At 40.6% G+C, this 26,939-nt stretch overlaps 5 protein-coding genes across 8 annotated transcripts in view; 4 read left to right on the top strand and 1 right to left on the bottom strand.

Moving 5' to 3' along the window:
- LOC145456005 (catenin beta-1-like) overlaps positions 1-1,431 on the top strand; it is a 37,904-nt gene extending 36,473 nt beyond the window's left edge. The window contains exons 14-17 of the mRNA XM_080334040.1: positions 31-143; positions 286-385; positions 447-615; positions 1,001-1,431. Coding sequence (XP_080190166.1) covers positions 31-143; positions 286-385; positions 447-610 — 377 coding nt within the window. The 3' untranslated portion in view covers positions 611-615; positions 1,001-1,431. The remainder of the gene's footprint in view (positions 1-30; positions 144-285; positions 386-446; positions 616-1,000) is intronic.
- LOC145456006 (uncharacterized) overlaps positions 1-26,939 on the bottom strand; it is a 90,458-nt gene that overhangs the window by 51,890 nt on the left and 11,629 nt on the right. The window lies entirely within an intron of this gene.
- Positions 2,050-4,746, top strand: LOC145455010 (uncharacterized). The gene has a single exon (XM_080332964.1). It carries the CDS (start codon positions 2,178-2,180, stop codon positions 3,513-3,515), a length of 1,338 nt encoding a protein of 445 aa, XP_080189090.1. The 5' UTR covers positions 2,050-2,177; the 3' UTR covers positions 3,516-4,746.
- Positions 4,748-10,043, top strand: LOC145455011 (D-serine dehydratase-like). The gene is made up of 8 exons (XM_080332965.1): positions 4,748-4,917; positions 5,730-5,877; positions 6,712-6,854; positions 6,951-7,131; positions 7,969-8,090; positions 8,536-8,734; positions 9,537-9,645; positions 9,724-10,043. Exons 2-8 carry the CDS (start codon positions 5,813-5,815, stop codon positions 9,814-9,816), a joined length of 912 nt encoding a protein of 303 aa, XP_080189091.1. The 5' UTR covers positions 4,748-4,917; positions 5,730-5,812; the 3' UTR covers positions 9,817-10,043.
- Positions 10,195-25,708, top strand: LOC145455008 (uncharacterized). Of its 4 annotated transcripts, none has more exons than XM_080332960.1 (10): positions 10,195-11,003; positions 11,455-11,621; positions 11,682-11,821; positions 16,567-16,784; positions 16,904-17,026; positions 17,653-17,771; positions 18,423-18,637; positions 21,263-21,433; positions 23,760-23,980; positions 25,342-25,708. In XM_080332960.1, the coding sequence occupies exons 1-10, from the start codon at positions 10,644-10,646 to the stop codon at positions 25,534-25,536; spliced, it is 1,929 nt and encodes a 642-aa protein (XP_080189086.1). In that variant the 5' UTR covers positions 10,195-10,643; the 3' UTR covers positions 25,537-25,708. The 4 variants fall into 4 exon arrangements, with proteins under 4 accessions (XP_080189086.1, XP_080189089.1, XP_080189087.1 ...); XM_080332963.1 differs by having other exon boundaries at positions 10,195-11,128; XM_080332961.1 differs by having other exon boundaries at positions 24,601-25,485.

Genomic DNA, 26,939 nt, shown 5'->3' with positions numbered 1-26,939 from the left:
TGCTAACTCTAACATTGTTTTTTTTTTCAGTGGCATACGCGGCAGCGGCTTTGATTCGGATGTCTGAAGACAAATCGAATGACTACAAAAAAAGGTTATCGGTCGAACTCTCCAGCTCCTTGCTGAGGGACGATGGATATCCGGTAATTCAAACAATAGCTTGTCCCCACTACCAAAAGACTTGGTTTAAAACAATTTTCTGTTGATCTTTAATTCTGAATATTAAGATAGGAATGTTTTCTAAACACTAAGATGTGAAACTAATATTAATCTCTTCAACCCTAGACTGACTTGATGGGATCTGGTGGAATGGCGATGGACGGCTACTCGATGCCCTTGTCCCATCACAGCTCCGTCGGTTCAGTTCACAGCTCGCAGCATTCCGGTTCGATTCAATACATTGAAGTGGATTTCGACTTTCCATTGACAAGTGCGCTTGTTCTTAGGTTATCCGCCTCAAGGGCATCACATGGATTACGGACACCAAGGATATGGCGCACCGATGGATCAGGGCCTGCCAGATTTGGGTGATGTAAATCTGGACGTCCCTATGCAGGATGGCCAAGGCCCGCCGGACCTGGAATGGATGTCGAATGATACCGACTTGTAATACGGGTATGATAATACTCCATTATAAATACGATAGGGATAAGATGCAATTTGTAAAACTGTAATCAACGATTTGATAATAGCTAAAATTGTAATGGCCGAGGCGATATTGTCCATTGTGTTCCCTTTATCTATATTGTAGTTGAAGGTTATCTTATAGCACTTGGAAGAATTTTATAAATCCTCCAGATATTCACTGTAAGCTTGTCAAATAGCTAATTCAAAATTTTGAAAGTAACAAACCAATCCATACTATCATAAAAACAGGAATTCGTATAGATCATTACATGTGAAAGTTCTCGGTCACTGTATTTAGCTAGCGAATGTAATTACTATCTGTGTTAATTACTACCAATTTCCACTCAATTTTACCAATCTACTTTTATTACAGGCTGGAAGCGTCGTTACATTGCCAATGGAATCATTATTCATTCTGGAATCATGTTTTTCAAGATTCCGATGTCTGATTATGACCTATTTTTAACTGTATTGTTTTCTATTATCAAGTCTTACCGTGAAGATATTGTGAGTGCTCGCTTGGTTTTGCACACCCTTCATATACTAAATGGATGTTTGATTCTGTAAATCTTGCATGAACGGTGCTATTTTAATTGAGGAAATGCTTGTTGGATCTGGTACTATTTCGTTTTACCCATTTTATGATTGGCTTGATGGTACGTTTTCAGTGCTGAGGCATGTAATGTTCTCTTTTTTGGCAATTCTTTTAGCTCTTGACTTCGTTTGAAGTATTGAAATCATCTGAAGGACGAATGAAATATTCAGTTTTGTCGCAAGTTAATAAAGAATTTTTGTACAGCTCTATCCTGGTGTGGTTTTCTGTTCGTGAACATGCAAATATCTACAGTAGACAGTGAGTAGTGCTTGGGGTAGTGTGATGTAGTTGTTCATGTTTAGTGGCAATTGGGTAATTTCTACACTTGTACAGTTGCGGTTAGTATTCACGTGTAAATATGAGATTTGGAGAAGTAGAACGTCGGGAGAGGAGATGGTAGCTCCTTGGTCCAATGCTCGTGACTAGCATTACACGTTCCGTATTTCCATTGAAATGGGTCGCAGGGCAATGTCGAATTCAGTTGATCTCGGAGATGTGCCGTAGTGTCGCTGGCTCACCGATGCCCGGAGTGAGAGCTGTCCATTATAAGTTACAACAACATCATCCTTCTGACCAGTGCCCTCACTTCAAGGCACCCGCACTATCTGAAAGATCCTTACTGAAGTTTTTGACCGAATTAAATTTTAGAATGTGAATGATTGAAAGGTGGGGGTGGTCGGAGAAAAGACGAGTTTCACCAGAGAGGGTACAGCTGCTTTCATTCACTTTTCGTATTAAGAACATATAATATAGGGAAATCGTTCAGATTGTGTCTAATGCTAATGTATTGCTGTTATATGCTACGTCACAATGAATGCGCGCGTCACAGGTTACTGAACTCATTCGACTGTGCAGGAGTGCAGCGAGCTCACAGCTGATTGATGTTGCGACTGACGCGGGTCTGCATTCGCTTTAGTTATGGGTTTAGATTTCATTTGCTGAACGGACAACAATTATGGAACAGTTGAGCAATGTACAGAGAGCGACTATCAACATGCAACTAATGCCAAAAAGAGAGAAACTACGCCACTCGGCTGCAAATGTCTTGCGAACGCTGTTGATGTTTGCCGTTCCATTAATATTATCATGTGTACTGATATTCATTACTGGCATTATTTATGTCGTGAGGCCTTATTTTCTTACTAAGGATTTTACAAGAACAACTTGTCATGTGACGGAATATTCTATCGAGACTGGGAAGTGGTGGGGATGTAGCGATGGGACCGACCTGTTTCGTCCATGCTTGAAGATTGGAGTCATGTATGGCATTTCAGATGCGACTTCACATCAACGAAGCATAATAATGGAAAACGAGCAAGCTTTAGTAACATGTGATCAGTGCTCCTACACTTTCGGTAAACACGGTCTACGTCATGGAGCACAAGAGTTTTGCGAATCTTGGAGGGATAATTATGACCCAATGCAATGTATCGAACAATTTATTTCTGTTAATGGAATTGTGAATATGTCATACTCGTGTTACTTTAACCCTAATAATCCTAGCGAAGTCGTTAAAACGTTGGTAGTCGATTCTAACGCTGTCATTCATACCATATCATGGCCCATATTGCTCTGCATGATATATTTCCTCGGGTTAACGTTTATAAGGTATGATTCCAAACAGTTGAAGCATTTCAATGACCACGTTCAAGCTGAATTGGATAGCAAACAAAAAACAAGAACAGAACAGAGAGTGTTATCTAATGAAAGGACCAAGCTTCACTTGGGTCGGTCACTGGGAGTGTACCATACAGAACTTGACGTTCCATGCCAGCACGATACATCGATGAAGCGATGTGACAGTACTCCAGGCCTGGTGAATGGTCTACGTTCCATAAATCGACATAAGGATCGTGAAAGAAGCGATGAAAGTTGTAATGAAATTCATCAGCCTGACCTTCGCCACCTTGATCTCGCCGTCACAGAGAGAAACATCAACGATCTTACTGCCGATCACTCACCTATTTATCAAACATCGAACACACGGGATGAAGCGATTTTCAGTATTGATAGGACTGTATGCGCACCTGAAATGCAACATTGTCAAAGGAGCATACCAGTGGGCAGCCCTTTTCAGAGTTCTTCGCAGGATATCAATTATTTGGGAATAAACCCTGCCTATAGTTCTGCGGATCAAAGGCATGCACTGTGTCATACTGACTCTGAGTTAACAAATGATATTGTCAATGATATGGGCAATTATTTTCCTGATCGTTCTACCTTTACACAAGGTGCAAGTAATGGACTATCTCTTGATGCCAGTTTTTGTGATGGCATTGAATATACAGTGTGAGAAATTTCCTCAACTTCATCACCATTTGATATTTGCACGAATATCTGACAATTTTATTCCGTAATTAGTGATAAATTTCAATGCGTATTTTGTAGAAAATGGTCATCTAGCTAGCTTACTTCAAGGTAAAAAATCTAGCATGCAAAGTGGAAAGTAGATGTAACTGTAATTGCAACGGGGTCTTGGAATATAACATAATTTCACTTTCAGTTGACCTTTTCTTCAATCCCACTTCTCCAATGATTCCATTCCATCACTTAGCGATCGTTAACTTAGAAAATTTTCTCTTTAGTTTCTCATTTGAATCATATTATACCATTCGTCTCTTGTCTTGCTAGCTTATCTCAACTTGTAGTTTAAATCAAATTATGATTTCTACCAATCCAAACTTACCTTACTTGCCTGTATGGAATCGGTGTCCTGAGCCACACTATATTTCATTTTTTAATTATCAAACTTGGAAAATCATCGCTGCTCACCTGATATATCAGGCAAAAAGGCCAGCGATTCCAATCAGGCTTACTTGCAATAATTCATAAGACTTTATACTCAATCATATTGTGATTGATAATTGAAATCTGATGAAAACCGGATATAATACGATTCAATTCGACCAATATCTGGGTGAAACGCCTGCTAGTCTTGACCTGGATGCAGTGTGCGAAGATATCTCTTCCAAAGCCAATTCCATGCTCAGTTGCTCATATTCCAATAATCTGGCAGTATATACGGGAGAAATGTGCTCATAAGGATGTGAAATTTGCAGCGTAATCAGTTGGAATTGAAACATAAGATTATTTCAATGGCATATTTTTTGCTAATGTAATTTGTGCAAGTAGTCTCAAACTCAATAATACATTGCTGAATGTGGATTTATTTATGTAAAAAATTTTATTGATAACTAACTAATAATGATATCCAAAGATTTGAATGCAGATCGATTGTGCTACACAAACCTATTCAAAGAACTGTCTTTATTGCATTATTTTAATTCAAGCTTCAGTACCCACTGATACCTATATTTCATATATCGCTTGCATACTATATATATCTGTGCTGTATAAATTATATCACTGTGTCTGGAACCCCTTGCTCGTTTCCATTTTCCACCATCTGTGAAATTTCGTTCAGTATCCGTGTCTCGATTTTTCACTTCACAGCAAAGTATTGGCACCATCATGATATATATGCTTGTGTCAAAATATTACTTCCAAAACTTCAATTGATAGAATGGGCATTCATTAGTGCAGATCAGGTTGTTTAAGATGAAAGTGACTGAACTATCAACTCCGGCATTAGTTTTGTATTTGGACAAGGTGAAAGCAAATGCGGATCATATGCTGGAAAAATGCAAAGAATATAAGGTCAAGCTACGACCACACTTTAAAACAACGAAAGCTGTGTAAGAATTGAAATGAATCCGTTTCACAAAACTAATATGGTCAATATATATATATATATGTGTGTGTTCAAGCTATTGCAGCCTAAAGATGTGACACATTTACGCAATTTTGAGTAAGTAGTAAATGCAGTAAATAAGGAATTGGTTGAGATGAAAATGGTTTAAAGTGGCAGGAGTCTCCACCATTGACAGATGTCAAGATTTCATGATGTATCTAATTCAGCCTACTGCTTAAGAGTAGGTACCAAAAGGTGATAAACTGTTTTACATGATTGCCCTGCGGTTGGTAGGTTACCTCGGAGTTGTGGTGATTTCAGTCTGAACAAATTTATACTTAGCAAAATTAGAAAGATTGTAAGGTTTTGGAAGAGAGCGTACTCCGCAAACTAAATGTATAAACTTCATTCTATGGAACGTATATAGGCCTAGCTGATTTACTTACTCCCTCAAGAAAGAATCAAAGTATGAAGTTATTGAATCTTTCATTTCATTTGTATGTCCAAATCCATTAATTGATTTAAACCTTGGTACCGGTGTTTCAAATTCTTCTTAAATGGCAGTCTAATAATTGCTCTAGGAATCCAGATTTGACTACCAATGTTTGGTACTGCACATCACTACTTGTCAACGTGCATTGTGCAGTCTGAATTTCTACAAATTACACTCGCCCGTTGTGCGGCATTGCTTATGAATAAATCTAGTGTTATGTGCTGTATTAAATAGCATCACTAGTTATTCCCATGATTCGACCTTACCGAAGTGTGAAATGTTCATTTGATTTACGCTTGTACAATTCTGTGTGTTGCATTTAGGGAAGCTGCTGTACTGCAGACTGGTGGTACCAAGAGATGTATGGCTGTTTCAACTTTACCAGAAGCAGAATTATTAGCTGAAAATGATTTCGATGATATATTGCTGGCTCGTCCATTACCAACATGTCGCAAAAAGCTATCTAGGCAAGTATGTCAATTCAGTGATTACCGATTAGTTGTGCAAATTTTTGTTTATGCTTCACAATGAGCAGACAATGTGCCGTATACAACAGTAGCCCTTATAAAGTAGGCTACAAGCTGTAAAATTTCAAATTCACCGACAGTGCAAAATCTATGATACAAACGAAATGCAGGTTGCAAAAAATTTCGACTTAAATTTTTTACAAACACTACAAGTTTGACTTTTTTTGACATGTCAGAAAAAAATCGCACTGCCGATTAATAATTAAAACTGTAATATTATATACAGAGGTAGTCAAAGTAGTCACCACCGCTACTCAAGTAGAAGTAGAAGTAACGCCGGAATTTCTACTCAAGTAGAAGTAGGAGAGCTGGTTCACAAGTAAGTAAGTAGGTATTCTACGCTTATTTTGCCTACAAAACTGAAAACTGTCAAGTAGAAGTAGAAGTAGTCTAATATCATAACTACTTAAAAAGTAGTGTGAGTAGGCAAAATCTACTTCAAGTACTTCAAAAAGTAGAAGTACTTCGTTACTGACCACCTCTGATTATATATACTGCATACATGTTCGTTTAGTGGACGCTAGTTGGAGTTTACTTTGAAATAAACTTGAATGTTCATGGCCAATCTATGTACTGCATCGCTTAACTTTTGAGTGTTGCTCCATCTCAAACAAAGTAATGAATAGCAATTACATTGATGCAACGTATCACATATGTCATGTTCAAGTAGATGATCACTGGGCCGTGTGTTTCATAAAGGACATTTTTGCATTCTCTAATGTAATTTATTCTGATATAACTGAACTGTACTAACAATTTCTTGTACTTCTCTTACCAGATGTGCAGTCCTAAATGAAAAATTAACACAATTCCACTTGATGGTTGATCAGATGCAACATGTTGATGTTTTAGTACAGTTAGCAACACAGAGAGCAAAGAAGTGGTCGGTGTTCATCAGCGTAGACTGTGGATATCACCGGGGTAAGTTAGGCAATATGGAAAATATATATATTCGCTTACTGACTGGCAAATATCTATCTAGCTGCATTTCAGCCAATAAATATACCATATTCTCAGAGGGTGTGCCTCCAGACCAGGATGAAATGATGGAAATGGCTAGACGATTGCATCAATGTCAAAACATCAACATTCAAGGGTTGTATACCCATAACGGTCATTCCTATTACGCAGATGGCAAATCTGATATCGTCGGAATTGCTGATAATGCAGTGAATGAACTGCTGCTTGCTCATGAAAGGTACATTGTTTCTGATATAGATATGATGGGTCAAATGATGAAAATCTATAACCTTACAAATATAGCCTACAGTAAAATCATCAGTAGGGCAAGTTTTTGCAACTTCCGGCACCTTCCTAAATGCTCGGAAGTTAAGTAGTATGGTGTTCTAAGCTGTTTGGAGGACTCTTATATTGCAACTTTTCATTTTTTTTTATGAAATTTTTTGCAAGTTTTTTCGATTGTTTATGTAAGGAACTTTCAACTGGAAATATTTGGCACTACATGTAAATAGATCTCTTGATAATTTCACTGTCGTTTAAATTTGAGGCCCTTTCTGATTTGACGTACATTCAGGCTAAACTGTCAAAAATAATATTTTCACTTCGTCAATTTTTTCAGGCGATTGATTTTGTTGAAGTGGCCAACATTGAGTTTTGCTACAGTGGATACGGAACGATTCGAGTATCTCATACCCTAATAATTTCAAGGAATTTGTCCATAAACGCAACCTTTTAGTGCAAGTCTTGTGAAACTTAAATGCAAGTTTGTACTGCAACTTTTGTGAGAATAAGTGCAACTTTCCACAAATTTGACTGCAGCAAAAACTTGCCCTAATCATCAGAAAACAAGATCAGATGATTGAATATTTGAATTGTTCATTTATTAATATCCTCATTTTTAAAACATAGTGAGGTTCTGAAATTACATTAAGGCGAAAAGGTTGTTGATCATGCTGCCAATCATGTTTATTCATGAATCTATATTGTGTCAATTTGTACATGGTATAGCACGGCTGTTGCATTTGAGCATCAGTAATATCGGCATTCTTGGCGTACAAGATGAGCTTTTATTCAGGCTGAAATCCATTGGTGTAAACTGCGAGACATATGGTTTAGGGTCGACACCAGTCTGTCTTCAACCGACTGAATCAATGAGGAAGCTCACAGAATGGCATCCCGGATGCTACGTTATCAATGGTTAGTGTTGACCCGATTCTATGCGTCCACTGCTGATGGCCAAGCCTTTTGTGAGAACAGTTGAAATATAATCGCCCATCAAGGCATTAAATTATTTACGTCGTTCGTCAGCCGACTTTTCGAACACGACATTGAGGTCTTCCGTACGATTAAGATGCTGGATTCTGACAGTTTGGTTGCCGATCATATATCTTGAAGTGTCCGGCTCACCTTGGAAAACTTGCTCAACTATACACCCCTTCAAGCAGCTAATTGACTAATGACATCCTGAAATACTTCCTGGTGTTGTTGGTAAAGTTTTCTCAGACATCAGATTTACTATGATTCCAGTTGTGTTTAATTTGACATGGTTAAAAGAAAGTATGTTTACATCAGTCGAGCAGTAACATCCAACCTAAATACTTTTTCTTGTTCAGATGACACTAAATTTCCATTCTTCCTATAGATTTGCAGCAACACATGTTGGGCGGATGTAAAATGGATGAAATAGCAGCCGTTGTTCTGACACAGATTGTGGGACATTACAAGTCGAGCGGCTGCCAGCATTTACTCGTTGACTGTGGCTGGACTGCTCTAACTTTGCAAGGGCAAGGGAAATTTCCATCTGGAGGTTATGGAAGCATTATTAACCATCCCGGTCTCAAGTGAGGGCTTAGTTGTTCGCTGTGTTGACGTAACATCTTCACTTCAGTGATCCAGCAAAATATATTCATTCAGCATGCCACTGTTGTGAAGAAGTGAACTAATATTTGCATCAACGTTCCGTCACTGAAGTGTAATCGAAATCACATTTACCGTAGGTCAATTCACACTTTGTTGTTGTCGTTTGATCTTTTTCTCTTTTTCACTGAACCTTGACATAGAGATAGGCGGATTTAATGAGTCGCAATTTATTGGTGACCTGACTTGACTTGAGTTCCTAAAATACGGTAAATGACTCGACTCGAGTCAATTTGTGTATTGACTCAGATTGTACTAGAGTCATTGCGCATGTCGACCAAGTCATATGACTCGAGACTACGACGGCCAAGACAGGAACGTTGTTACTTTGAGGAAATAATGAAGTCACCACATCATTCCTAATCTGTCTGTAAGAGCTGGTAGCCCTAGACCTGAAAAAATAGGGGAAATTAAAATATTAATAATGTGAGTGCGTGGCCTTCGATATCAACCAACAGTGAACACAACACTGATTCGGACTCGACCCTCTGCTCCCCGGCTTGACTCGGGTCAAAACCAGAAAAGTGAGATTGACTTGTGACTTGGTGACAACCCTGCTATATTGTTGACTCTCATAATATTCTGAATTTATCGGTAATTTTTTTTTTCAATTGAAATTAATGCTCATCTGTGTTACTTAACTCTTCCTAAATCGCATTGCCGCATCGTCAAAAGATTCCGAATATGTCTGCATTTCTGCTGTAAGAACATACTGATTTTTGCCAGGTTGGAAAGCATGACTCAAGAATTAGGGAAAGTTGTGTCTGTGGACGGAAGCCCGTTGAATTTTGAAGAGTACCCCATCGGTTCGACGCTACGTATTTATCCATATCATGTAATATGAGATGTTCATGTGTAGTTTGCGGGTGTTTCGACTCATGCCGATAATATTATGTTGCGTTCGTGTTCGCAGGCTTGCGCCACGTGCTCAATGCACTCCGTGTATTACGTTGCAAACTCGAAGGACGACATTGTCGGCGAATGGAAACCAGCGCGGGGCTGGTAGAACAAGAAGTATCTGACTACAATATAATATGAAACATTTGCTGCTTGATTGCTGGTCCTATGAAGACAGGTTCCATGCAAATGAATTATTTATCCGTCTACCGTCGCAAATAGGCCGAGTACTCCTTGATGAGTATCGGTTGCGATTTATCCTAAGAGATGGCCAGAGTAGTCAGTAGTTTCTCGTCATCACTGTAAATTTCCACTCAATTAAAGGCAATAGCGAAATCGTGTAAAATCTACTTCGGGTGGGAGTAGAAAAAGGTCTGAGAAGTAGGCCTACTCGAGTTCAAAGCGTAGATTTGGCCTTGAGTTTGTATCTTCACGATTAACACTAATGACGCTACAAATGAATATCGTAGGCCCCGGTGCTAGGTTCGAAATCATGTTCAGCAGTCGCCTAGTTCACGCTGTTCTTGTGACATTTGATGTATGAAAGTGATGCAAACCAGTCCCACCATCCACTTATCAAAATCCAATGTGCAATAATTAGTTTTGCCTAAAAAGATTTGAGCAGAACTGGCAGTAGTCATAAAACATGACTTGAGTATGTAGGCTAGTGCGAGTGGCGAAATTCTGAAAAATAAACTTACCTATACCGGTAACCGCTAACCACCTTCGCGAATCGCGATGGATAAATTTTATGCTGAGTGCTTCCCATCATTTCGCCAAAGTCTTCTGAGTTATGTCCTTTCACATTTCTGAGAAAATATATATACAAATCATGTTAAATGCGTGTTGTTGACAGGAATTTGAAGCGAAAACTTCCGTGACATACAGAACAGGTTCAAATGATGTCGTCATAATTGAATAGTGATAGTAAGGCCGATGACACCCTTTATGTCGAAAATGCCTAGGCCTGGTACTATTTCGTTGCACTGTAGAAGAAATGGCGGATATTTCGTTGAAATCTATAAGCCCTTTAGCATGAGTGGTTTCGGTACACTATTTTTCATGCTAGTTATCTGTGCGAAGAGTTGTTGCAAAGTAAATGCAGTGACCGAACGCCCCAAGCAGCAAAATTTGAATGTGTTCGCTGGCGAAGAGGCAGAACTTGGGTGTGTATTCAAAGGACGAGAAAGCAATTCTACCGAAATCGTTGAGCTTGACGAAAGGCGCATCGTGTGGGAGTACACCAACAGTTCCTTTCTTGGCAGAACCAGATCGTTCAACATCCGTCGACTTGAGGTAAAGAGGTCTCGTCGATGAAATGGCGCAGGCTCAATCTACGCTCATGGTACCGGCTGGTATCACAGTTGGACGACTAGAAGATTTAGAATTACAGCTACGCAGCTTCTAAATTATATTTATTGGTAAACATTCTTTTCCAAATTAGACTAGAATTACCTAATTCGCTAAGGAAATACAACAGAAATCAAGATCAGTTTATGTCAATTGAATCTGATTTCATTCTCAAAAAGAACGAAAACGGTAGTGTACACTGTGCGGTGTACGACTGTACACGTACACTCGTACAGTGTACAATACAATGTACTGTACAGTACACCAAGCTTGATAACGCTTCCCAAATAAGATTGCCGACATCCCCCGCAAATTGATATAATTATACAACTAAATAATATTAGTATTACCGTTGTTGCCCGAGTGTTTTGGCATGCGTTTGTTGAATATTTTCTAGACACACAGCCCGATATTCCGAGGCCACGTTGCTAGAATATATACGGAAGGCGGAGAAGCCGCTGGGACGGAATGTTCGTTTCCGTTCGTAACCTATAATAACGTGACACGTAGGAATGAAACCCATCTCACATGCGAGGAGTCTGGCAAGAAAGACAAACGTTGTTGGTGAAGTCTATCGATTGACAGGTAGTTCACCGAAGTCTATAATTCCAATTTTGTGAACAGGTGCTCCACCAAACCTTTCATGCAAAGTCCCACAGATTGGGGTTTCTGTCCTTGCCCGTTTCCGATGCCTGGCGTGACGATTTATGCGGAATTCGGTACTGATCCCGGGATGCCGTGTGTGTTTCCTTTCCACTACAAAAGTACGATTTGCTTATGGATACAGAAATAATATTTTGTTAATGGCGGGCTCTTATCCGGGGCACGAGGTGTTTTCCGTACGTAGAACAATGGCTGTGATCCTCGAAACAGGCGTGGCCGACTATTTAGGGATGGTGTGAACGCGAGGTTCACGTTCGCGTTCTGTGTGTGAACCTCGGGAATTTAGAGGTTCGCGTTCACAACAGAACCTTGGTAGGTTCTACACTGTGAACCTTTTTCATATATTTCAATTTTCACTTCATAAGATAGCGTAATGGTTAAGCGTCCGGCTTCTTGATCGGTAGGTCGTGGGTTCGATTCCCGGCCGGGTCAGACCAAAGACCTGATTAGTACCACTGGTATCCATGGCTTCCCTGCTTGGCGCTCATGCACTACTGGGATAGCATGGAGGGGTGGTGCATGACTTAGAAAGCCGTTAAGGCTATATCTGCACTTCCTTGTCCAGCGGCATATGCACATCATTCACTCATTGTATGCATATGCGCAGATCGTGTGTATGTGTATCATGAGTCGGTGTATATGCCGCAAAAAAACATCAAGGACAAAAATAAACTACGTCCTTTCCTTTCCAATGACATCCTTGGTTCGAATTTATTGCATTTCAACTGCGGGCCACTCTATGAATGACGCCGGCAGCACAGAAAACCAACTCTAAACGAGCATGCACCTTGACAATCTCAAAGATTTTACTTGCTTTGTTACAAAAGTTTGCTTGAAATATCCAACTTTCCGTTTGTGAATATTTAGTGACTCTCTGCTGTGAGCTCGACCCGCAATCACACAACATCACGAGCGACATATATAACATGTAGAAAGCGAATGATGCTTATTCAACCAATCAATGAGATCGATATCGTTTTTTGATGTAACAAATCTAGCTGGCGTACGGGGTCAATCTTCACTTCATATGTTTACGGTATCATTAAAACCAAACCCGTGCGATTAAGGTGTTGGCTACAGCTGTATAACTTTTGGGGTAGCCTAATATCGGTAGCAAGTGTAAAAACCTGTTTTACACTCTGCCCAATATCACTGTAGCAATACTCATGCACCGAATACTTAGCATGCCCGTTCTTGTCAAGACCGTTAAGGCGTAAGCTTATATTCCCTGGCAACTCCTCGTCGAAATTATTGGCAAAGCGACTGATGATATTGATTTTATGTGAATATTATATCATTTGATTGCCTCAGTTAATACATTTAGCGACGTTTAAAACGCCAAAATGTACTTCAGCATTGTGGCATTATGTGGCCCGAGTCGTCGCTAGGTATCGTGTACCGGTACATTAGTATAGGCCAGTGGTTCCCAACGTGGGCGATATCGCCCCCCAGCGGGCGATTTGGCGGCCTAAGGGGGCGAAAATGACGAAGGGGGCGAAAATGGACAAAGGGGGCGAAAATAGCGAAGGGGGCGATAGGGGGGCGATGACGCGTTAAAACGGCCATATTGGAGTCAAGTCGTCGGAAAGACCTTTTTTTTTTTAGTCAACCCACGCTGCAAAAGTGTAAAATTCGACATCGAGCCGAAAAGTTGGCCTTTTTTTTAGTCATCCCGCCGATGATTACAGATTGTATACCGATTTTTCGGTTCGCAAAATCTGGGGGGCGATGAACGGCGTTTAGCTTGAAAAGGGGGCGATGAGTCGAAAAAGGTTGGGAACCACTGATATAGGCTGTCACTTCATTGAAAGATAGGGTTGGAATTAGCAATATGACGTCACGTGACGTCACGAGGTTCACATTCGCGTTCACACAGAACCTTTCAAAAAGGTTCGCGTTCACACGAACCTGAACCTTTCAGAGGTTCACACCATCCCTATATTATATATGGCTGAGACGGCGGTGAATCGAAATATTTGCAAATTTCACTTTTGTTCTCAACATTTCGCAAAAGTTTCTCAGCAACTGAGTATAATTTGGACTAAAGCAGATGATAGGCCACGTCTAGGCCTCTAGGGTCTAGCTCGATACTTTATATTTAGCAATCGAGTATGCCTATTTCGACCAGACATGGGGTAATCGTGATTAGTAATCGTAATCGATTACGACGATTACAGCATTTTCAAGTAATCGTAATCGCAATCGATTACATTCGAAAAAAATCCGAAGTAATCGTAATCGTAATCGACTACTTCCCATATCTAATCGATTTCTCTGTGAAAGAACGATTACTTTTTATTTGTACAAGGACTATGACATAAACTGAACAGTGAACATTCGTGAACAAGGAAAATATGTTATACCAGGTTGGTGACAGCACATCCGTCTGAATTCCAAACGCCTCTGCTCATTATTACGTCAGAAGCAGCCTATTAGCTTTGCGCGTCATTGTGTAAGAAGTATCCACAGTAAATAGATATTCGATGTACCTACGTCGTCCATTAGTATGATTGTAAGAACAGTTAGAACACCCGCCGTGCTGTATATCAGGTTATTAACGCGTTTCACACGCCACTACCTCGCAGCAGTATAATTTATCTCCGCTCTGCCTATAGTTTAAAATAGTAACTTATGCGTTGATGTTTGGTTATGCTTATGCTTAGTTAAACGCAGTTTGACCGTTGCTGCTTGGCGAGCAGTAGGCCTATCCAGTATACGTACGACGTACGTACCTCGTACACCGGATAAAGATTTGAAATTTTGTACTCGTCAAATAAAACATTGCGGTTTCCACAACGAAGCAGTAAAAATCAACAGCTGGTGATATATATATCATAAGCGAGCCGTTTTGCCATTTATCGTAACGGCAGCTTGCAGTACAATATCTGTATTAAGTTGAAGGCAGAATTTTATGTTTGATTCGTCTTATTCTCATATGACTCTACGCCTATCGTTATTTCATAATTCTTTATTCAACATTTGGACCTGCCGCCATGGCTTATATATCATGTTATCGTGGGTTGTAGCTGGAACCAGAACAAAACCAGTCCAAACGTTGGTCTTTGGCCCCCGTACGGTTGTAATCTCAAGTTGAAGACTGAATTTCGTCAAGGAATTTAGTAATTGCAATATATTACTAATGATTTTTAATCCTCTCTCAGCCCGCGATGGTCAGCTATACCTGTAGAGTTTATTTGTTTTAGGTAATCATGGTGTTTGTCGACTACCACAGACATTAACACCAGGCCGATTTTATGCATTTTCGATTCCGTATCTGTCAACTTGTAGCACCACCCACTTCTAAGATTTTTGTAAGACACCACTTACGTGGATGAGGCGGCGAGGAGAGGCCTAGATAAACCTCCAACACTTAGGTAGGAATTCCGAAGTCGACCTCGTTCAGAGTCGAACCCGCAAACCATTGGTGTTGCAGCCGTGGATTATACCACTGCGCTATCTCGCCACACAATCACCTACCTGTAGAGCTCGGGCAACGTTATTCATAATTATGACCTCTGGTTTCTTGTTATAATTACTTTAGTGTATGTTCTGAATTCGTGACCTCCGGTTTGTTATATAATGAAAAGATATTATAGTGGCTCAAACGTAGCAGACTAAACGAAAAACTTTCGTGAGACGCATAAACAAATTGTCATGTCTTTATATCTGACTGCATGTCTAGCAACTCAAGTTGTAAATTACTATACGGTCAGTGGCCACATTAACTACAATATGACTTGAAAACATTTCATCATGGTTAAAAAGCATTCATTCAATGCGGCCGTTGAACTTAACAATCAAGTCAAATAATCCATTGGTTTGCTGGTCAGATAGCGTTGTCAAATGTGTTGTAACACCACCTGCACTCAATTAAGTCTGGTGATGAGCAGACTTAAATTTGAGTGCCGATCCAGACGCATTTGAGTGTGAGCATACTTTTTGACGTGAGTTGAGTAACGAAATCGTTGCTGAGTAGAGAATCGCTACTCGACACCAAAGGAATTGGTCTTCACTCTAAATTATAAACTCCAGATTCCAAGCAAAGCAAGTGAAATTTTTGAATATCGATTTTTTTTTGTTCTAGATTGATTTTTTATTATTTTTGTTGGATTTTCCAACGTCAAGGGGAGCCGCAAGTTGGCTAGCTGAGAGCCACATGCGGCTCTCGGGCCCGTGGTTGGCAATCATTGATCTAGAAAGGATTTTCAAGTTAATTAGATCTCTCGAAAATACTCTATAACTTATGTTGGTGTACGAAATACTTTTTGAGTCCCCTTCGAGCTCGCTCTCCACCCTATTGGGAAATTTGCGGTGCGGCAGTTATGGCCCTGGCAAGAATGCAAATCGTTGGGCGCGATAAATTGACCTCTATGAAAATGGGCAATGGATACATTATGACGTAACAAACAAATGACGCATCTTTTTTAAAAAGAGTTTGTTTTCTGATTAGGCCGTTTCAGCGCAATCCATATATTGTCTTCCAACATAGCTTCTAAGATGCAAAATAAATGTAATCGTGAGTAATCGTGATTACTTTTCCAATGTAATCGTAATCGTAATCGACTACTTCCTGATTTTGCTGTAATCGTAATCGTAATCGCGTCATTCAGAAGTAATCGTAATCGCAATCGATTACATTCATGAAGTAATCACCCCATGTCTGATTTCGACCATTTGTGTTCAATTCAAACTATCGCAATCCCAGCGATGGTCTTTTGTTGTAAATACCCTAATTTAACTCGCGAACTCTCGAAATTGCTAGACATGAGCATTACGGTATATCACGTATTGACAACATGGAATTGTATTTCAAGTATGCATTAGTCTGTCAAATTTATCGATTCAGATAAGGTTTATGAAGAGTGTACTCGGGAACACGACGAGGACGGAAGGTGTTGGTGCGCCACAACCAAACACCGAGACGATCACGATAACAATAAGTTCGGCTTTTGCCCGTGCGCCGGGCCGCCCAATATCGGTATATGGGCTCAGTGGGACGTATGGAACGATGCTGAATGTGGACAAGTGACATTCAGAAAGAGATTATGCAAGAAGCCAGATGGAGTGAGTAGACCTTTCAATGTATAGTCGATATGGCATTCTAGCTATATGCTGTTGATTTTAATTCATTCATTTCAGAATTGTTTGTTGTATTGTTCTTAAACTTCGATAAACTCTACTAGGTTGTCTCTCCCATTGGGGTTGGGAGAAAGTTATATTGTCCCGGGTCTTCCTTCGAGTTCAAGTTGTTCGAGTGTCGGCCGAGCAGCCCGATTGAGGAAGATATTCACACATGGTCCCTTCAGGTTCGTATAACGACACTAAGTTCTTTTTATACCAGAAGAGGTGGTCAGTAACGAACAGCATTACTTTTTGGAGTACTCAACTACATTTTACCTACTTGTAGGCTGCTATACTTATTCTTTTGGACTACTTTTTCATATCTTCTCAACTTAACGTGCATACTTTTTTACACCTCGAATTTGGAAAGTATAAAACCAATTTGGGTTGAGTTGGCATCACTTGTCTGAGTAAAATTGTCGTAAGAACCGAGTTAAAGGGTCCCTGTATCATGGCAGCTAAATTTATTTTCGAAGATCGCTCCTTTTTGTAGTGTCCCGTGTTTTGTGTAAGTCGGGAAGATACATCTTGTATTTTCGAATGCAGCCGCCTCCGATTAGCCGCTAAAAATATTGAAGCCGTCGACGAATCCCACTTTTTGCAACTAGCCTATATACTTACTTGAGACTTAATTTTCTAGTTCAAGTTCTGACATGTCTTGAAATCACTACTTCTACTTGTAATTGAGTGTAAATTTACGGTATTATTTCTACTTCAACTTGAGTAATAAAGCTGACTGACTTTGGCGGCCTTTGCCTATAGTATACATCAATGTGCATTGCGCAATCACTTTACAATCTTCCACGTATAGAGTCGGACTTCGCCGGGAAAGAATGGCGTCGCAGGCGACTACGGAGTGGCGATAGCTCAAGTCACTGCTTATGACTCCGGCTTGTATCTATGCAAAGTTACGGGCGAGCATTTGAAAACGTAAGAGCTTCCTCATTCATTTTGATTTCCGGTTTCTATAACGAATTGTCCGGGCCACAATGCCACGTCGCAGTTGCCATATTGTCGCCTATACTTGTCGGTGGATGGGTGCCACGGATGAGAAGGGAATTGATAAGTATATATAAATAGGCTACTCATCGCTACAGTCCATGGCCATATATCCCGGAAGTAGCAGGGTATAATATCCAGAGGTGGTTGAGTTAGTCAGCGTTGCTACTCAAAAAAGTAAAAGTAGTTATTTCCAAGCTCTAAACTACTTGAAGTAGACGTGGAAAAAATGGATTGAAAAGTACCCGAGTTAGTAATTTCGAAAAGTTCGCGGGTGGGGGTTATACTCTCGAGATCGCGAGATGAATTTTGGCGACGATAGACAAATAACTAATACAGCGCTACAATTAGGTACAATCTTCGAGCACCTATGTGTTGTACCGGGGCCTACGATATATACTGGCTGTACAGATAGTATGTACGAAGTAAAGGGGTACGGTCACAGTATAACCTACGCGGTAGGCGGTACTTAATGATCATAATTACCTAAATGGTGTAAACTGTTAAGTAATATATTTATGTATTTATTTTGCTTATGCTCTTTGAGTTGGTATTCCCGTAAATGTGTGAGTCGTTATTTAGGAGCGTCCAATTGATAATAAACCCGATCGAGACCGTAGCAAGCACTTTACTCAATGTACAAGCGAAGGAGCAGGTGAAGGCCGTGCTTCTCGATCACGAACAGCAACTCCCTACCACACCCACTTTGTTCCGCGGTTACGGGGTAACATACCAATGGGAACCTTGGAGCGCGTGCAATAGGTGCGGTTCACTTCCCGGGGAGAAGAGACGTGCAGGTGCGGTCGGGAAGTATAATATATAAATAACGAATAAGTACTACTTGATCGATGTATATGATGTTTGAAGGATCGCAAATATCATACACGCATGAGTACGAATATGCATCAAATTTCTTATAAAAGCACATGATAAAGAGCTTACGCCATACCGAAATCGGTTGACATTTTTCGGTGTTTGGCGGTACCCAGTTCGGTGTCATTTATACGAATGCGTGCGTCAACTGCTCTGTACAACCGCGCGGATAGCCCCGGAGCGTGATATAAGCGATTTCATTCGATCTCCCGACGCTACCACTCAATATATTGAAGAGCTTTGTAAGATCCATCGCCTCAAATGTGACGTCACTGTCGTGTTCTGCTCACTTCATACGTATCATTCGAAGTTGACAGGGTGGCGTTGCATTGTTGAAAAAGCAGTTCCTTGCACTCTCTTTAGAAAGTACTTTTCTCGGTATTCATCATATCTACTACTCGTGCGGTTGAAAATATCATTCCCGCGCGTATGAAAGCCGTTACTATGGTTATATATGCACCGTTTTGCTAATTTCGTCTGGAATTCACGACGTAGAGAAGTTACTTGTTAGTCTACATAGGCCCACCAGAGGTAGTTACTCGGTAATCAAGGTAATCATCGTTCTTAATCAAGTCGAAGTAGAAGTAGCTCAGAAAATCTCTACTCAATTACAATTAAGGAGCTTCTTGGAGGTGCAGAGCTTAAATGTATATATTATTAAATTCACAAAAGTAGCATTTCCAAGACATACCATAAATTCTTCAAGTTCGGTTCAGTTTGTTAAGACTTTTCATCAATTCAAAACACCACAAGACTCCGATACAATGAAAAGATAGGATGGCGTCGAAACGACTTGGAGTAGTCTTTGAAATCAGACACCCACCTGGGTCTTGGCGATGGCAAGAGGAGGCCGGTGTTCTAAACATAGAAGATATGAGGAAGCTAGAAATTACCAAGTTTATGTATCAGTTCCAATTGCGGTCGCTGTCCCTCAAATTTCAACGACTACTTCACGTCGGAGTCAAAAGCGCACAAGTATAACACACGCGTGTCCTCGAGTGACAAGTATCATATGATCAGGACGGAATACAAGATAACGCATCGTTCCATCAAGTATCCCGGACCTCATTTGTGGAACAGCATCTCGCCTGCTATCCGACAGTTGTCGAGCATGTCCACATTCAAGTCGAAATATAAGCAATTTCGGCCTCCCCTTCCGCCACATGCCACCTCTTTTTGTCGCTTGCCTTTCATATTCTCTGCTTCACTTTTCATTCAGTGTGCAGGGTGCATGCCTCTTTTTTACATCGCCTAGGCCCAGGTGGGTGTCTGATTTCAAAGACTACCCCAAGTTCTTTCGACACCTTCCTATCTTTTCATTTTATCGCAGTTTTGTGCTGTTTTGAAATGATGAAATGATTCTTTCCTGCCCTGATGGTAGAAGTAGAAAATGAAGATCCGAAAGGTACTCGGTTAGTTTGAAAAAGTAGAACGCGACTGTTTTCAAAGTTGCAAGATTTATCTTCGCGACTAACGCAAGACGACTAAGGACGCCACAAATAGGTGAAATTTTCGAAAACATAGCCGTAATTTTCCATGTATAATGCGCAAAATGGGTAGAGCAAGCCTTGAAAAAAAATCCCTAGATCAAAAACTTGAAATCACACCTTTCTTCATGTTTGTTTAAATCGCGCATCACCTCTAGCCATTGGGCTCCGTAATTCGTATTATAGAGTGTAGCGCTCTGCCAAATAGAGAAGCGTGTTGCCAATTAACGAAAAGCGTGTTTCTAATTAACGAGAGTCGTCTGCACAGCGCCTGCTGAGTTAGTTAGCTGTTCGTACGCGAGCGAAATTAGGTCGCTGATTGCTACAAGCGTCCGCGGCAATCCTTGCCGATTCATCGCGTCAACAGGCCTTAACAATCGCATACACAAGAGGCCATGTGCGCAAGATATAATCGCTTGCGTAATCAGTCGCATCTCCAATAGGACTGGTGGGCCCGACATCACCGTTGGCCTGAGCAATCGCATGTAATAGGCCTCGTGCGCAAGATGTCGTGTGTCACTAGCCTGAACTATCGCGTCGCCGGCCTCGCAGGCATTGGCTACTATCTACTCTCGTTCAGAGACAAAGCCGTTAATGGTATTATGATTAGCGATAGGTATGTCATTATTGTTCGATAGTGACATCGCAAAACAGAACAACATAGTGTACTGAAACACAGCTATTCATGTACTGCGAATGCAGGGTGCGTACTATACATGGGTACAGGCTTTTTACCAGAATTTACATGCCATTTTAAGGGTGCGTATTATGCATGGGGGCGCACTATATTCGGAAAATTACGGTATTCAGTTACCGTGATACGGTGGCTGTTTTGCCCGTGATGGCCACATATCCTAAAACTGCATTCTGCGCAACAAAATCCAATGTCCAAAAAGTAAGTAGTTTGTCCGAGCAAAATATCAAGTAAAAGTGGAAGCATACTAAAAAAAGCAGAACCACCTGAGTATGCAGTGCGAGTATAGGTGAAATCTACTTGATTTGAGTAACCCGAAAAAGTATAGAAGTACTTCGTTGCCGACCACCTCTGTTACTACTCTACAGGATTCTGTTACACGAGAGACGTCCGCGGAGGGGTTGATTTTCCTTGCAATTCCGATATGCTGACTCGGAATCAAAAATCGGTGGTTCGGCTTTTGCGAAATTATGTCGTGTACAAGACCTGTCACATGGCGTGCGTAGAGCGGGAAAAGTCTTTAGTGAAAGTAGCTGGCCGTGAGTATTCGAATGCTGAACTTTCATAGTATACGGATGTACGAATATGTTTTCTTATATGTAATTTGAACTTAATTATCCCGTTTTACTTTTTTTCAGTTACTTATTAAACCCTTATTTTGAGTACTGAAATTATGCGCTCTATATCCACTAAGAGTCAATTTATCGGCAGGAATTATACTTTCGATACTATAAGGCGAAAAACCTCGATTCGTCGTATCGCGGCTTACGAAGATGCGCGCGTTAGTGGAAATGGGTAGAGCCCGACCGATATTGGATTTTTGCGCCGATACCGATAAAACCTTCACCGATTACACCGATGTATTCAGCCGATATTCAAATACGGTGGACTCTACCTCAAACGGCGCATTTCAAAACCTCTGGGAATTTATTTCAACAGCTTTACAGCCATTGTCATATACCTGAACAATGAACATGAATTAATCTAGAAAGGCTGCATCTGGACACCTTGGAAGTGTAAGCCAGTGGTTCCCAAAATTTTTTGGTGTCGGAGCCGCATTACAAATTTCAGAGTACGTTTGGATCCGCACGAATACACTCATTAGGTACAACAAAAATTATAAAGCATGAAAGCACGTACCAACGAATAGCAACACTAATAAGAAAAAAAATACTCCAATCAACTCAATGTCCAACTTGGCATTGGCTTTGAGCTTCAAGAAGTGTGTCAAAGCGAGGCGTAATTGCAGAGAATAATCTTTTTTGAAGTCGCATAATTGGTGCGTATTTGAACTTGCCACATCACTCCATATACTGTTGTGACGACAAAACGAGTAACACTCGAACTCGAATCACTGAGGTACTCGATTATGTCCAGGTCTAAAGGACGATACCATAATATAAATGCTGGGTTTGCTTTAGTTAAAAGCGTTAAAGCAATGCTTCTTTATGTGGTACATAAGTCCTGTCGTAATCAGGTGATCACGTGTGGCCATGGATTAATCATTGCTTTCCTACTCATAAATTCCAATTAGTCCCTCATTTAATATGATACTGTTACCTAATCAGGGCCGTAACAGCACTTCGTCAGCCCCCCCCCCCCCAAAAAAAAAAACGTTCGTCTTGGGCCCCCCATACGGTGATAAACCGAACTTTTGGAGGGCTTCGCCCCCCAGACCCCCCTTCGTCTATACGCTGTTTACCGCTATTTATCATCTACATTAGGTATCCGTTTACTGAGTCAGCTTTTCTCGACTAAATGCGCGAAGCGCGAGAATTTTTCAATAATTCATGACTCAATCGTGCAATATGATCGGAAATTGCATATATATTGCTATCAATTTCTTTTCCTCTCTGCTCACATAATCAGATTTACTGGTAGAGCTGAGCGAGGTGTCTTTGAAACTGTAGAGCCCGTAAATGATAATTGAACATCTTCGGGCGGGCGGACCCGTTGGTATGACTTCGTTACATGGTGTTATTTCGTGACGTCCTGTCTGCTATATCAAAAATATGGAATCGCCCAAACGTACTAAACTAAAAGATCACGCGATTTCAGATTGGTATTTCTTCTCTGGCATATAGTGTTTCCCTGCGGGATGGTAGGATATTTCTCTTGTGAGGTTCAGATTGCCAAGACAGGAACATTCGACGCCAGTCATTAAGGCGCCTATGGACAATCAAACCTATATGTATTTTGTATATATAACGAAGTTTTCGGTCAGCATAAGTGCAGTCCTTTTCGGCCAAGGTTTTCTAGCTGCCGATCGTTCTGGCACACTTCTTGGAGTCGCATGTTACGTGGCATAAAACTTTATATGTCTTGGTGCGTCGTGGCGCGCTAATGGCCAACGCCGATATGGCCATTTCTATAAATCTTGCGTATTTTTTCTTGGGGAAGAGTACCCAATAATCAAGATATTTTGGCAACTCGAAATCGCGCAAAACGCGAAAAAAATTTGAAAAAGTTGCATAAATTTTCAAAAAATACTCTATAATTTATGCTAATTCACGAAATAATTTTGGGCCCCCTTCGAGCTCGCCCCCCCGCCCAATTGGGGGGTTTGGGGTGAGGCAGTTACGGCCCTGTACCTGATAAGCTATTCGTTTGTTATTTAGATCCATGTTGAGATTTCAGTTAGTAAAAGCCGATGAAACTTTTGCATACTGATACGACAATTAAAACAGTCTATAATTATGGTCTATGGAGACACAGTGGATGTGTATTTGAACGGCTCGTATTTCATGTTTTTCAAATAATCACCGCCACAGCGTGGGCCGTTTGGATATAAAGTCGAGAAATAGATATGTTTCCTCACACGGTAAAAGGCACAGCAAATGTGACAGCAAGCTACGTTTTGCTCAGATGCGATGCCCCCTTCTCGTGCGCTGGCACAGCGCAAACTAGTCGTTTTGGATTACGGTGACAATGCCGTGCTGGAATGCGGTTCTTCCAGCGCCGAATTCCCGTCGTGGAGGTTCGACCACCCAACGGATAACATCACCTATCCGATAAACTACATGAAAAATGAAGTTTCCGGAATTTCGCTTGATATTTACGGAAAGCTGACCGTGTCTGACGCCGCGGTAAGTGCGAAACACCTCATACTCACAGTATCGTGTTTACTGTAGGCCTACACTTTAAATCCATGAGTGGAAAATAGCCTGGGATGGAGATCAGATAAACAGCACTTTCATGTACCAAATTGTGCTTTCACGCCCATTCCGAAAGGTGAAAAAGGAGCCAAATACACCAATCTTTATGGTGATATATTCTAGGGGTGTAGTGGATTCATTTCTGTGCGCCATCTGTTTGTGATTTCTTGGGGTGGTACATTAAAACATAACCTAGTGAACCCGTAGGATATATCTCATTGAGAACTGGCGTGTTTGATTTATTTTCACCCATTGGAAGGTGTGACAGCATAATTTGGGACCTGAAGCGTCGTTCACTTGATTTACACCTTGCTGGAGTGAAAGTTGGCGATATTTACCGTTTCGTTTACGGCAGTGGTTCCCAACCTTTTTGGATGTCGGAACCGCATTTCAAACTTTAGAGTACGAATTGAGCCGCATGAAAACACTCGAGTAGGCTACGCATAACGTAAATTTAAAGGTATTGGCTGGACTATACCTCTGGATCTCACCATCCAGCAAGCATGCACATTGCACATTGACTTCTATAGATTCTATATCGGTTATTTTAGCATAGACAGGCGCAGATTGCCGAGTGCTATACATTGAAATAAACTGAAAATGCATATCATTACTACAGCATACTATATATGTCGTTATGTGACAGCTCTTCACACATTCCAGCACTTAATGCACAAGTTTGAGGGGGATTATACCCGGAGTAATATTGGTAATATTTCAATTTATACTTGACTATGAGCCGTTACTTTGTGTCTCAATTTACTTCTCACAGAGACGATTCATAAAGGTCTATGATATGACCACTGACTAGCAAAAACTCAAGATATATCATTGTCTGACGGGTATTCCTCCATGCGTTTGACGCTAAGCTGCAAGAATTCTCTTTCCCCGTTTTCAGAAGCGTCCTTGGGCGACTTTAGACATAACTAATACCCCCTGTTTTAGCATTCATATACTATCTATAACTATTCATAGAAACAAACAACAAATGTCGATTTTATTTTTGTATCATAATCGGAGGTCAATCGTAGCCGCAAGAAGGCTAGTTGGAGCCGCGTGCCGCACTGAGAGCCGCGGTTGGGAATAACTGGTTTACGGTGTATGATTGCCAAACTTGGCTTGGATTGTTCTTACTTTCATGTGGATTGTTCAATCATGCAGCTTAGCAAGCGTTTGATAACATCGGCCCGTGTCAAACTATTTTCTGTAGTAGTTGATTTACAATCTAAATTTACTGATAGCTTCTGCGGAGTTTTCTGGTTGCGGTACTTATATATTTGTTTAATTTGTAGGACAGTCTCGCCGGCTATTATTCGTGTTACGTTGACTACCGGCTGCGTCGTGTTTTTCGGATACTCGTTGAAAAAGATATCTTGACGTATCAAGTGACTGTGGAGAAAAGTCCACCTTATTTGCGATTAGGAATAATTGCCGTTTTATTCTTGGTCATCGCTATAAAAGTAGTAACTACCAAACTTCCCCATTGACTAATTTGATGCGTGAGCTGGTAAAAGCATTTTCCATACTGTACACCAGCGAGCAATTTGCAATCTCGACCATGTTCCCGCCGTGTAATATGTGAGTGGATCTCGTGCAAAAGCATGTTTTCTCTGTGTGATTTTAAGATTTCAATAATAAACGTGAATATATTTTGACTAATTTCGACTTGTCTATGGTAATTACATATCCATAAGCAACACACAACGAATTAGGTTTGTTAATTAGCACGGCGGCGTCGCGTTGAAATGAATCTGATGCTAACGCTAGTCATACAGCCAGGTGTTATAAACAATGTGCGTTTTGCTAAACTAGGACTGCAGTCGCGCAATTCTATATGTTGGATTTGTACAGTGATTCTTAACCTTTTTTCCTCCAGCGCCCCTTTTCAAAAATTGCCTAGGTCTGTCGCCTCCTCCATATTTTAAGAATTGTAGTAAAAAACAATGGGTAAGAGGTATCAGTCCAATCGGTCTTTTCAGGTTGGGACATTATTCTTGGAAGTATTTCATGCTTGAATCACGCGCGAGGACCACTCGACTAATTAACAATATAATAATTGTATGTGCTATATTTGGGATCGAATCAAGGTCGTTACAACAACCATCGGGTACGGGCTCATACCATGCTCATACCACTCATACCGATGTCTACATCCCGAATTCACATCTGCGATTGGCAAAACGGGAAATTGATTCTAGTGGGTTTGATATTATTGCTTTGTGTGACTAAAGTAAATGAACTGAGAATGTGGTAGATATCTTTGCTCACTCACATTGAATTTAGTACTGCACCAGTTTTTAACTTTAACATGAATGTATTCCAAACGAAGCAGCCCATATTATATATAACATTCATGTGAGGTTGTGAGTCACAACACTAAACAGTATACCATTCTGTATGATACGACGATGGAATATTCTGAAGATATAATTTTGTAGCTTTCAAATAGAAATTGATTAAAGAAAATCATTTTGACAAAAATGCTTCAAAGCATCTTTAATGTACAAACTGCTCTCACTCTTGAAAGTGGTACAGTGCCTGGCTTTCTTCGATTTCGACACTCTGTGCGCTTTATTTATAAACTACCTAGTTTGAAACATTTTTGGGGAAATAACCCGAGCTAGCGTGACGGGAGTATTTTAACGATGAATTGGCGATCTAAAAGTACGCGCGATTAATTTTACATTAATTTTAATGAACCACTGAATTCATGGAATCATTTGCGAACATCGCCGGCGAGTATTTCGCGCGTAGCGCGACGAAAAATTTCGGGATTTGACAGATTTCGTCGAATGTTATTTTGCTATGAGAACTCAGGGATATATAGAATTGTCGTTTAATTATACGAGCGGGATAGTGTAAGGGTAATGCGTCCGTGGCTTCGATCCGC

Source organism: Botryllus schlosseri, chromosome 14 (genome assembly GCF_051294905.1).
Source record: "Botryllus schlosseri isolate E-star chromosome 14, Bs_hap1, whole genome shotgun sequence".
In the NCBI taxonomy this organism is placed as follows: Eukaryota; Metazoa; Chordata; class Ascidiacea; order Stolidobranchia; family Styelidae; genus Botryllus; species Botryllus schlosseri.
Note: the sequence above shows the minus strand (reverse complement) of the source record. Positions and strands in the feature narration are given on the sequence as shown.